This window comes from Erithacus rubecula (genome assembly GCF_903797595.1).
Source record: "Erithacus rubecula genome assembly, chromosome: 23".
In the NCBI taxonomy this organism is placed as follows: domain Eukaryota; kingdom Metazoa; phylum Chordata; class Aves; order Passeriformes; family Muscicapidae; genus Erithacus; species Erithacus rubecula.
In genome coordinates, this window is record NC_136675.1 from 1403144 (window position 1) to 1415257 (window position 12114).

At 52.8% G+C, this 12114-nt stretch overlaps 1 protein-coding gene across 1 annotated transcript in view; it reads left to right on the forward strand.

The window, feature by feature from the left end:
• The window catches only part of PTPRU (protein tyrosine phosphatase receptor type U), a 58433-nt gene extending 47100 nt beyond the window's left edge, over positions 1 to 11333 (forward strand). The window contains exons 27-30 of the mRNA XM_079325844.1: positions 2480 to 2605; positions 4891 to 5048; positions 6140 to 6275; positions 8529 to 11333. Coding sequence (XP_079181970.1) covers positions 2480 to 2605; positions 4891 to 5048; positions 6140 to 6275; positions 8529 to 8591 — 483 coding nt within the window. The 3' untranslated portion in view covers positions 8592 to 11333. The remainder of the gene's footprint in view (positions 1 to 2479; positions 2606 to 4890; positions 5049 to 6139; positions 6276 to 8528) is intronic.
• The last annotated feature ends 781 nt before the right edge of the window (positions 11334 to 12114 follow it).

A 12114-nucleotide genomic window follows, 5' to 3' on the forward strand; every position in this document is an offset into this window, starting at 1 on the left:
CCATCAGTGCTTGTGTCCTGCCCTGTCTCCATCAGTGCCTGTCCTACCCTGTCCCCATCAGTGCCTGTGTCCTGCCCTGTCCCCATCAGTGCCTGTCCTGCCCTGTCCCCATCAGCACCTTCATCCTGCCATGTCCCCATCAGTGCCTGTGTCCTGCCCTGTCCCCATCAGTGCCTGTCCTGCTCTGTCCCCATCAGTGCCTGTCCTGCCCTGTCCCCATCAGTGCCTGTGTCCTGCCCTGTCCCCATCAGTGCCTGTGTCCTGCCCTGTCTCCATCAGTGCCTGTGTCCTGCTCTGTCCCCATCAGTGCCTTTGTCCTGCTCTGTTCCCATTGCCCTGTCAGCACTGCAGCCCCTTGCCTTGCTCACTCAGCAGTTTCTCCTCTGCAAGGGGACATGAGACTGTCTGCAGCACTCAGGATTGTCCCCTCTAAGCACAGGGCTGGCCAGTTGGAGCCAAGGGTGTTGAGCAGCAGCCCAACATGGGTGCTGGGTGCATGGCACTAGTGTTGCACTTATATTCTGTTGGTATTGTGTTGGCATTGGTGTTGAGTTGGTGTTGGCATTAAATTGCCATTGGTGATCTGTTGGTGTTCCATTGGTGTTGGCATTGCAATGGTGTTGCACTGGCATTGTGTTGGTGTTGGCATTAAACTGGTGTTGTGGTTCCGTTGGTGTTGACATTCCTCCAACAGGTCCATGTCCCTCAAGCTGGAGGCAGCTCTGCAGGTGGGATCTCACCTGAGCAGGGCAGAGGAACAGAATCCCTTCCCTTCCCTCTAACATTTTTCCTTTTTACTCAGCCCTGCCTCTTTCCCACCATCTGTTCTTCGGGGGTGTCTGGGTTACAATATTTAGCTGGATCCTAAATGTTTACTGATCTAAGACCAACAGGTAATAAATCAACCTTTCCAGCAGGCAGCTCCGAAAGGTGACTTTGAGGGTACAGCCCTCACTTAAACTATGCCTTGCTAAGGGAAGTTTTAATATCCAAATGATAGTTCTGAGTCTGGAAGGCTCAGAGATCTGGGAGATTTATAGTCCCTATTAATAACCAATTATTCCTGAGACACGTTTGCTGTGCAGTTGGGCCCAGGCCGTGGCTGACCTGCGTTGCTAAATGCCCTGTGAAAGTGTGGTGACAAACATCATATATTTTGTGTTGCTGCTGGTTTCCCAGCTGTCACACTGTGAAAACAATCTCACCCATGCTCCAGGGACCAAGCCATCCGTCAGTGCCATGACGGACACAGGGAGGGGGAGTTGCTCCTCAGAGATGCAGGCTGGGATTGCTTTGGCTTGGTGGGATGTCCTGGCCATGGGATGAGGAGCTCTGACATCCCACATTGCTGTCACTGCTGGTGGCAGAGTGGTTCCTAAGCCAACAGGGCTTGAGAGCCAACTGGGAGCCCAGGATCAGGTCTGTGCTGGAGCTGGGGCACAGCCCATCCCACAGTCTCCTGGAACAGCAGTGTTCATTCCAGGCAGTGTCAGCTGTTGTGTGGAGTGTGAGGGGGCTGTGTGGTGCTGGGGGTGTGTCCTGATTTGAAGGACAGGTGTCTTTTTGAAATGGAGAATGCAAACCCCCTCCCTCCAAATTATTATTAAAATTTTGAAATTAAGGGGCTCTCAGGCAAAGATAGGGGTATTAGGAATAACAGTTCTTTACTAGGAAAATTAAAATAGAAATACAATATTACAAAGAACAATCCCAAACCCTGCCAGAGTCAGAATCCAAGCTGACACCCGTCAGTCAGTCAGGGTGGTGGCAGCAGTCCCATTCAATGGTGGCTGCATCCTCCTGCAGTGGCAGATGTGGTTCAGCTGGAGCAGTGCTCCTGGAGAAGGTGCAGTTTCCTCTGAAGCTCCAGGGATGATGTGGAAAGGTCTGGCTTTCCTCTGGAATCCAGTGGAAAGAAGGTGCCTTGGTGTCCAAAATGTCAGTTTTTCTCTGGGTAGGAAAGGCTTGGCTCCTGCCCTGGCTGGAGCATCTCCCAGTGGGATGATGGAATTTTATCAGTCATGCACTGGGACTCACTGGCCATGAACAGGAGATATCTCCTGGAGGGAGGATGGGCTGTGGGAAGATAAAGATGATTGCCCAGCTGGTTTAAAGATGGCCTATTATCTGCTAATGTGTGCCAGGAGATCAGGGTCACTGCCCCACCCGGGTCAGCAGATGGGGACAGAATTCACATTGCTGGGCACATCAACCCAACATGGGGGGGACCTGAACTTTCCTCTCAGATCCCCCAATAAGCTGGGAGATCCTCCAGCCATTGATGTGCTGAGTGAGAAACAGCACTATGGTCCATCACCCTACCCTGGGGCCACCATCCCACCCTGGGGCCACCTCATGCCAGCAGCCCCCCGGGGTCCAGCACCAGCCGTTCCTTTCACAGGCATTTCCTGGTGCCTGATGCCCTTCCCCGTGTCCCAGCCCTCATTGCAGTCCCAGTGAGCTGTGCTTCTCTCCCCAGCCCTGCCTGCAGTACTGGCCTGAGCCGGGGCTGCAGCACTACGGGCCCATGGAGGTGGAATACATTTCGGGAGTGGCGGACGAGGACATCGTGTCCCGGCTCTTCCGAGTCCAGAACATCACACGGGTGAGCTGCCTTATATCAATTACAGAATCCCAGGGTGCTTGGGGTGGAAGGGAACTTCACAACTGTTTTGTTCCAACCACGGGCAGGGACACCTTCCACTATCCCAGGTTGCTCCAAGCCCCATACAGCCTGGCCTTGGACAGTTTCAGGGATCCAGGGGCAGCCACAGCTGCTGTGGGCAACCTGTCCAACAGCTTGACAACACTAGAAAAATGGAGAAATTTTCCCCTAATGCTCCATCTAAACTTCTCATGATGCAGCTTGAGGCTATTTTCTCTTTTATAATCACTTGTTTCCTGGGAGAAAAGACTGTCCCCACCTGGCTTCAATATTTCAGGGAGTTGTAGAGAGCAGTGGGATCCTTCCTGACTGCTGGGGTCTCCAGCCTAAGTCAGCTCCTGCAGAGGAGGCAGCCCCAGCTCTCCTGCCAGAGAAGAGTTTGTAAAATTACCATTGCTCCATCCAACTTCTCTGGAGTTCTCAGCTCCTTGAAAGGTATTAGAAAACTGCAGGAAAACTTTTTCCTCCTGCCTGAAGGTCCATCTCTGCCCTACCTCACACATAGCACAGGATGGATACTCCCCACATGGGCACAGCAGCCCCCCGGGCACCAGGAGAGCCCTTTCCATGCAGGATGAGAAGATCCACACAGATTTTCACCCTTTGTCAGGGTTGCATGGCTGGTTAAGGTTGCCTTGAAAGAAGAGAAATGCAGGGCAGCAGGGAAGGGATGTGTGATGCAGAGCTGTACATGGAAAGGAGAAGCCCATTTACCTACAAATGCCAGCTGGGATGAGGTGGCATCCCTGAGGTCTTTAAACTCCTGATGGTTGCCAAGAGGCTGAGGCCAGTGCCCCAGTGAAGGTCACTGGGCAGATGGGAATTAGGGAGCTTGGAAGGGAATGTGTGGCTTGGCTGACAGCCCGGCTGGGAAGGTGCTTCAGCGGGGTGGCTGGGGCCAGTGGAGATAAATCCTGATTATCTGAACTCTTAACACAAAGAGGGTTTTGGTTCACACTCCCTGAGGGAGCATCTGGCATTTCCTGGGTGTCAGCACAAAATCCTACACCAAATATGCTCAGCTCTCAGGTGGTAGAATATACTCTGGGCTAAATTAAAATGCAGTGTGATGGAAATCTCTCGATCGACCAGGATATTCCTCCAGGGAGCAGATTGCTGGAGCAGGGCTGGGAAATGCATGGAGCCACTTTGTGCCAAGCTTTGCTGGAATGGAGATAGGTGCTGGGGGTGTCACAAGTGTTCCAGAGCTTTCACCTTAATTCAAAGCAGATCCCAAAACTTTCCTTCCCAGGCTGTCAAAGGAGTTTTCTTCTGTTTTAACTCAATTTGTTTGTTTCCTCTTCCTCCTCTGCCTTCCTTGTTTCCAGCTGGAAGAAAAAACTGGAGCCTGGGGTGGTCAGTTCATTACAGGCACATCACCAGCTCACATCAGAGCTCCCAGAACCAGAAGGGTTTAGGAAAGCCCCTAGAAAGGTTCAGGAAAGCTGTTGTTTGAAATGTGCAGGTTGGAGTGGGTACCAAGTGCCCCCAGTTCCCTGGAATACCTGTTCCCCTACAGGAACACTGGTCCTGCTGGGTGAAGGTCTGGTGCTCATCCCACTCAGCAGGCACCTGAAACTGGGTGGACAGAGCCCTCCAGAGCTGAGTGCCCCCCATCTGGGCCTGACCCCCTCTTTCTGCTCCACGTGCTACCCACACATGAGCTGCAAGGGGGTGACCGTGGTCTCATCCCATCCTGTACTGGGGGTGCTCCGAGTGCTCCTGAGCAGGAGCCCCACATCTGCCCAGCTAATGCCTGCTGAGCTCCATGGATGTAATCCTCCTCCTGGATCCAGCTAACCAGATTAGGTTTCCAAACTAACCAGATTACCAGGTATTAAGCTCCTGCCTCCATGGCAGCCTCTCAGCAGCCTCCTAGTTTACAGAGAGCACGACAGAGCCACATCCCATGGATCTTTGACATGCAGAGGAAACCTTGGGGAGGCTCTGGGGCCTGGAGCAGGTTTTGGGGGATACAGGGACAGCCCAAGGTCTGCAAGATCGGGTAAACCGAGGCAGCAGAGTTCTCCTGGCTGGGATGGGGTGCTGGAGCAAGTGTGAGCTGGAGGCCAGGGCTGAACCATCCATGTTAAAGCAGCAGGAAAGGGTTTCCCTCTCTGCCTCTGCTGTCCATGCATGGCAAACCCCTCCTGCCCTCAGTCAAACCTCCAGTGGAAGGAAATGAGGGCAGCCCATGGGTTCAGGTGATGATTTTGCTTTTGCAGCTGCAGGAGGGGCACCTGATGGTCCGGCATTTCCAGTACCTGCGCTGGTCAGCCTATCGAGACACCCCAGACTCCAAGAAGTCCTTCCTGCACCTCCTGGCCCAGGTGGAGAGGTGGCAGAAGGAAAGTGGTGATGGCAGGACTGTGGTGCACTGCTTGTGAGTGTCAGCTGGGAAGGAGCAAGCTCTGCTGGGGGACAGATGCCTCAGATTCCATGGCCACAGCTGTGCCTGGAGATCCTCCACAAAGCCCTCACTGGGGTGACTTTGTCCCCAGATGGGGCCACCTCTGCCACAACATGAGTTTTGGGTGAGGCACCCTGTGATCACCTCCTCTGTGAGATGGATGCTCAGCAGAGGTGACACCAGCCTGCCCTTTGTGCTGATCCTTCCCCCTTGGCAGAGGTCCCAGCCCTGTCCCCACACCCCGTGTGTGTGACAGGCTCCAAAGGGACATGGCAGGAGCTGTGCCATTCCCACCACTTGCTACTCATTGTGGGGACAGAGAATCATGGCTGGGAAGGGACCTTAAAACTCATTCTGGAGGGACACCTCAGGTTACTCCAAGCCCTGTCCACCCTGGAGATGGTCTCCTCCCCTCCTCCCAGTGGGGCTGGCTCACAAACACTGTGTGTGCTCCCCTTGGATGGGACCTGGCACGTTCACAGATGGGGAGAGACAGCAGGCGAGCCTTTAATCAAAAACTAATTACAGCCTTGTCCATCTTCGTTAGCTGAAGGATAATTTGAGAACATGCTTTATAAAGCTCTGGCATCCTGTTCTCTCTTCCTCTCCCCTGTTCCCAGTGCTGTCAGGCTTCAGGTGTGGTGGTGTGGGAGCAGGGGTTCACCCCAGGATTTGGGGAGGTTTCCAGTGCCCTGTGTGGATCATGGGGTGGTTCCTCCAGGCAGCAGCATCACCATGTCACCAGCCCAGGCCAGGGGGACACAGCAGCTTCCCCAAGGTCACACGGAGTTGATCCATGGCAGGGCTGGGAGCTGAGCCCAAATGTCCAAGATCTAGCCTTGGTGATCCAAAAAAGTGTTTTCATGCTCTCGTGAGGGTTGGAGGGTAGGATCATTGTCCTGCCACCCCATGGGGCAAGTTCAGGTGCCCTGATACAGGTACAAGCCCCTGCTCTGGGATATCCCCTGGGATGTAGGGTTGGATAGAGAAAGGGAGACTTGGAGGGAGCAGGAACGTGCTCTGATGCACCTTCTCACCCCTGACACGTGTGTTTGTCCCACCAGGAATGGAGGTGGCCGGAGTGGCACCTTCTGTGCCTCCACCATGATCCTGGAGATGATCAAGTGTCACAACATGGCAGATGTTTTCTTCGCTGCCAAGACCCTCCGCAACTACAAACCAAACATGGTGGAGACCTTGGTAAGCACCAGACCCTCCCTGCCCACCCTGCCTGCCAGTCCTGCCATAGAGGAGAGGTGCTGGGGATGCTCACCTCCCAAAACACCATCTTTTTCCACTCCAAATTGTGATGATCTGCACGAACATCTTCATGCCAGCACTGTGCTGGGATGGGCTGGGAAGTGAGACAGCTCCTCAAAGCAGCTTGGGCTTGTCTTCATCCTGCCATGCCAGCACAGCCTCAGAGTCAGTGCTTGGGATTGTTGGAAATCCTCCCCAGGAGTTGTAAGGCGGAGTCACATTAATCCACAGGATGCAACTGCCATTCTTGGGAAGGTTTGTGGTGTTGGGAGCAGCGCTGGTGTGGAATCAGATAAATTCCTGTCAGAAATACAAAAGGGAATGAGCTCTTGGAGTGAAGTGAATGGGTGGACGAGCTGCTGGGAGCAGCAGTGGAGTGATGTGTCCTGAGGAGGAGGCTGGAGCTGGTGGCAGGTCAGGACAAAAAGCCCTTGCCCTAATTCAGGCCTCCAGTGATGCAACAGGGAGGGAGTGGGCTCATGTTTGTCCCTGTGGTGGAGGAATCCAGGTGCCTCATGATGTTTTAAAAGCAAGTCAGCTGGAAATGTTTACCCCATTTGGATTAAAAAATCCCTAAATTGCAAAATGAAATGGTTTTGAGGAGGGGATGGGATTTGCATTAGGAATTAAAAGCAGAGGAGAAGGTGAGGGAGGGGAGAGGGGAGCAGGGGGATGAATGCAGATTAAGGAAAGATGATATGACAAGCATGAAGCCACCAGACCCATTGGGCTAAATTGCAAGGATATTAAAAAAGGCAGCATTTCCCATCAGGACACAAGCCTCCTCCTGCCTCAAATGAACCTGAGCTGGCTATTCTGGGAATCTCAATCTCCCAGAGTGACCAGGAGGCCAGATCCGTGCCTGGTGTAAGGAGCTCGGCCCAGCAGAGAGCACTTCCTGCTGCCTGCGCCTCTTCCCCCTCTGTTTGCCCCAGGGGTTATTTTTATGGGATGAAAAATGGAAACAATCCCTTTCCTTAATCCAAAAAGCATTATGTGCTTTTAATCTGGGCTGCTGCAGCTCCCTCACTTTGAAGTCCTTCTCCCCCTCTCCCTGATCCCACCTGGGATCCCGTGGCTGCCCACCCATGTGGGATAACAGGATTTTCATGCTGGTGCTCAGGCTCCAGTCCCCATCCTGTGGCCAGGATCTGGGGAGATGAGCTCTCCTCTCTCCCTCGCTGCTGTCACACCCAGAGCGTTCCCACCTGATGTCCCAGATGTCCCAGCCTCTGTAGCAGCTCCAAAATCCTGATTTGTATGGGGTTTTTCCCCCAGTTCAGGCTGGTTTTGCTCACTGGAGCAACATTTCCTGGGATGGCACTGCCAGGGCCAGAGCTCTCCCAAGGTTTTTGTACTGTGAGTTGTACGAGGGCAAGAGAGCAGGGGAACAGCTCGTGGAAAGGAGGGCAGGGATGGATGAGTCTGCCCTCACAAGCCCCAGTTCAGGGATTTTTGTTAGAAAACCAGGAGTCAGCCACTCTGGGCTTTCCTTTTGTGCAGCTGACAGGGAGTGAAGGGTGAGAGGATGCTGACAGCATCCCTGGGTGTCTCAGCAAAAGATGGGAGAGAGAGCCTGCTCCTTCTGGGCAAGAGAATTTGTGATAAAGAAATGTCCTGGCAGCCAGGGCAGGGCATCTCCATCCACTCCAACCATGGATATTTGCCTGGGTGCTCTCCCCTTTTCCAGCCTCTGCTGAACTCAGAGACACAAACTCCTCGATTTCCTGCCTAAGGTTTTATTGTGGATACCTCTGACCCCAGACTCCATCATTCCCACATCTCTGCACCATTTGATTGACACATGCCAGTCACTGAGATGATGAGGATGCTGAGCCCCCACTGCTGGTTGTACCTGGGGTGGTGAATAAAGGTATTTTCACAGTAAGGGGATGTTGCAGTCCTGGTCCCTCCCTCGGGGCAGGTGGAGGTTTTTCAGTGGATTTCAGTGCTGCAGAGCTGTTGGGTCTGGGGCACCATGGCCCTGCCCCAGCAGTGGGGCAGAGTTTGCCAGGAGTGGAGCAGTGGAGGGCCAGTTTCCCAGGCTGTGGCCTCAGCAGAACTGTCAGGGGGCCCCGACAGGCTGACCAGTGTTTCCTCAGGGCTGTTGACTTGTTTTTTTCCTCAGATAGGGATAGCTTTGGGAAGTAGCTCCCTCGGGATTGTAACACCCTCTCTTCTCTCTCCAAACAGGAGCAGTACCATTTCTGCTACGACATAGCACTGGAATACCTGGAGTCCCTGGAGACCAGATAGCACCTGGCCACGAGAGGGGCAGCAAGGGCTCGTGCAGGGGCCGTGCCAACCACACTTCCCAGCTGGGCACAGTGTCCCTGCCTGGGGGGAGGGAAACAGCAAAGGACCCACCAGGAAACTCTTTGGATCCAGAAAACGAAAGGACATGGAGATGGCCACTCTCCATCTTCATCCTCTTCTCCCCATCCTCTCTGCCCTGGTGTGTCCCAGGGGGTGGATCCCACAGCTCAGCTGTTCCTTGGAACCACAGCCTGGGCTCGCTGTGTGCGGGATGCAGCCCTGCTGTGCTGCTGGAGAGGGGGCCAGGGAGGGGAGGAAGAGGAGCCCAGAAGGAGCTGAGGCTGTTTCCCAGCAGGGAAGGATGGATACTGGGAGATGTTGCTCTTTTGTGTGTGCAATTGAAGCTGCTCCTCAAGGAGCCAGAGGCTGCCAGAGGTTTTCCCTTGGTGGGACTCGCTCTGAGCCAGAGCAAAGACCCCCCAGGAGCTCTTGAGTTTCTTCCCGTTGGCACCATGAGTTTGATCCTGTTCTAGTTCTGTGAGTTCTGATCCTTTGTGTGTCCAGCCCTGGACAGACAGGGATGAGGGATGGGAGGGGTGGAGGGCACTGGCCATGCAAAGTCCCTCTGCAGGGACTGACCTGCACTGTCCTGGTGCTTTTGCAGAACTTTGAGGGGATGGTTCCCCAGTGTCTCCACACCTTCCTCTCCATCTGTAGCAGTGAATTCCTCCTGTTGTCCCACAGGCACTGGCCCATGGGTCTGTTTCTTCCCTTCTGTGTCTCTTCGTTTGAAGCAAAATCCTCAAAATTCGGGTGTGTCCCCAATACTTCCTGGATGCCACCCCTGGACAGTTGCCTGTTGATGCTCTTGGCTTTTGCTGGGCCTGGGGGGCTGGGAGGATCAGTTTTGGGGTGCTGTTGGCTTGGGCTGAGCTATGCCAAAGCCATGGCCATGCATGGACAGGGGAAGGTCCCCACACTCCTGTGCCACCAGGCTGGTGGCTGAAAGTACCTGATGCTTTTAGCTCCACCCTGCTGCAGGTGAGTGTGAAATGGCACTTTTTCCATCTGATGTTGTGGTAATTGTAGGAATTCTGCTCTCAGCCTGGTTATAATAACATAAACAGCCCTGGGAAAGTGCAGCCAGAGGCATCCATGTCTGGGGTCTGCCTGAGGCATTGATGGGAGGTTGGTTCTATCCTGAGGGCCAGGTAGAACCCTTCACCAGCACTTTTGGGGGGATGGAGCAGAGCAGAGGAGAAACTGTACTCTAGATGCTGAAGGCTTATGTGGGCAACCCTGTCTTTCATCCATCTGTCATCCTTCACCCTATCCATGTTACCCCCATCCTCCAGCCCCAGGGCAGGGGCAGCTTCTCCACCCTGCCTGCTGGGGCTGGCAATCCCTTTGCCCAGGGAATTCTCCCCAGGGAGTCATGAAGGCTGCACAGCTGTGTGCTGGAGGAGCAAACCCAGGTGTTTCCATCCACCTTCCAAGGGTGAGGGAGAGCAGGAGGAGCCATCCCTGCCCTCTCTCCTCTTGGGCAATGTGCCACTGCTGTGGTGGTGGGGATTCCCCAACCCTTGGCTCTCCCACCTCCTCCCTGAGGAATTCACAGCCTGACAATAACTTATTCCAAGGGCTATATGACATCATTCCTTCCTTCTTTCCATCCCTGCTGTCTCACCTGCCGTGTGCCCATTCTGTCTTGTCACCAAAAGGTCTTTTTTACCCCCAAATGGCCCAGTAACACCAGTACAGGCTCCATCAATACTCACACTGGGATAAATTAGTGTCCTTTTCCCAGTCCCCATCTCTCCATAGCCCTGTCTGTGCTGTCCTAGGGAAGGTGCTGCATGCTGGGTGCAGAAATTATTTGGTTTTGTATGAAAATGGCTGAGCTGAGCCTCTGAAATCCCTGGGAATGGGATGGTTTGGGGGCTGTCCAGCCCTGGGAGCTGGAGGGATGCTGCTGCCTGGGCCACCTGCATCCTCCCTGTGGTCCAGAGGGAGGGAGTGTCCCACAGGGCTCTGCAGGTAAAGTATTGCCAGAAAGAGGAAAGGGAGGGGAGCTGAAACCCCAGTTAGTTTTACAGAGACAACAGAGACTGGAGGAGTTGTATATATGTTTTAAAATCAAGATTTTTTCATTTTTATTTTATTTTGATACCTCCTTGCTGGGTGTCTCTGGGTTTTTAGGGCATCTCTGGTGAAGGGCAGATTTTGAAATCCAAGTGCTATAAAACCCAACCCATCTCCAACTCCTACTGAGATGTTCTTCTGACACGAGGCAAGGACATCCTGTACATAGAAATATATATATAGAAATCTATATATAAAAATATAAATACTGTTCTTAAGATGGATAATGTTTATTGGTATTATAGATTGGAGTGGTATTTTTTTTTTAATAAAAACAAAACAAAAAAAAAAAAAGGGAAAAAATTAAAACTCAAGAAAAACCACCAAATTGGAACCATTTTGTCTATATGCAGTCAAAGTGATCCTAAAAGCTGGCAGCATCCCAGAGCTGGTGCCAAAGGGACCTGGGACCAAGAGGCAGCTCCACCATGGAGGAGGATGGAGCAGTGGGACTGAGGGAGGGACATGTCTGATGTGGATTGTACCACGCACATCCAGCTGTTGTTAACTGGTTTTTTTATTATTTTGTTATTATATTATTATTTTTGGCTTTCTTTCCTTTTAAGAAAATCAGTTGCATAAATAAATGTTCCAAATTTGTGATGGCCTCTGGAGTTCTTTCCTGGCTCTGAGCTGGGAGCTGTGATGTGGGGAGCTGTGAGGTGCAGAAAAAGCCTCTCTCAGCCCTGTCTTTTTGAGGGTATTTCTGGGGGTAGATTTGCAGGGGCAGGTTCCTACAAATCCCTCATGGGGTTGCCCTGTGCTTCCAGAGCTTTGCTGTTGGTGCCCTCCTGGAGATCTCAGACTGGCAGGGTTTACCAGCCAGCCTGGCTGCTCACAGCTTCTGCTGCAGCTTCCCCATTGCTGGAAGGGGTGGTGTGGAGGGAAAAGAGCCCCAAGACCCTGCCCAGCTGGAAAATGAATGCCTGTTGTAAGAAGAGCCTTCAGGAAAAGTTGCTGCATTGTCTTCAGTGATTTATTTATTACGAAGCAGCCTTCAGTTAAATGTGTTGTGATATGAAACACTTCCAGTAACACTTGAGTCTTAATTTAATGGAGACCACGGAAAAAAATCTAATTGACTTGTCAGGATTGTTTTTCATCTTTAATTAAGGCTCGTGAAGGAAGCAGTAATTACACATTACTGATAAATTATAAAAAGGGGGATCACGCAAATGAAAACCGAGTCCAGCCCTTAGGAGGGGCTCTGGGTGTGTGGGTCAGCCCTGGCAGGGGTGTCCCTGGGGCTGAGCTCTGTGTCCCCAGGGCTGGCCTGGAGGGCACAGTGGGCTCAGGCTGTCTGAAGAGAGAGACAGCAGCTGCTCTCACCCGGACCCAAGGACTGTGGCTCGTTAAGGTTAAAGAGGGAGCAATCACTGGG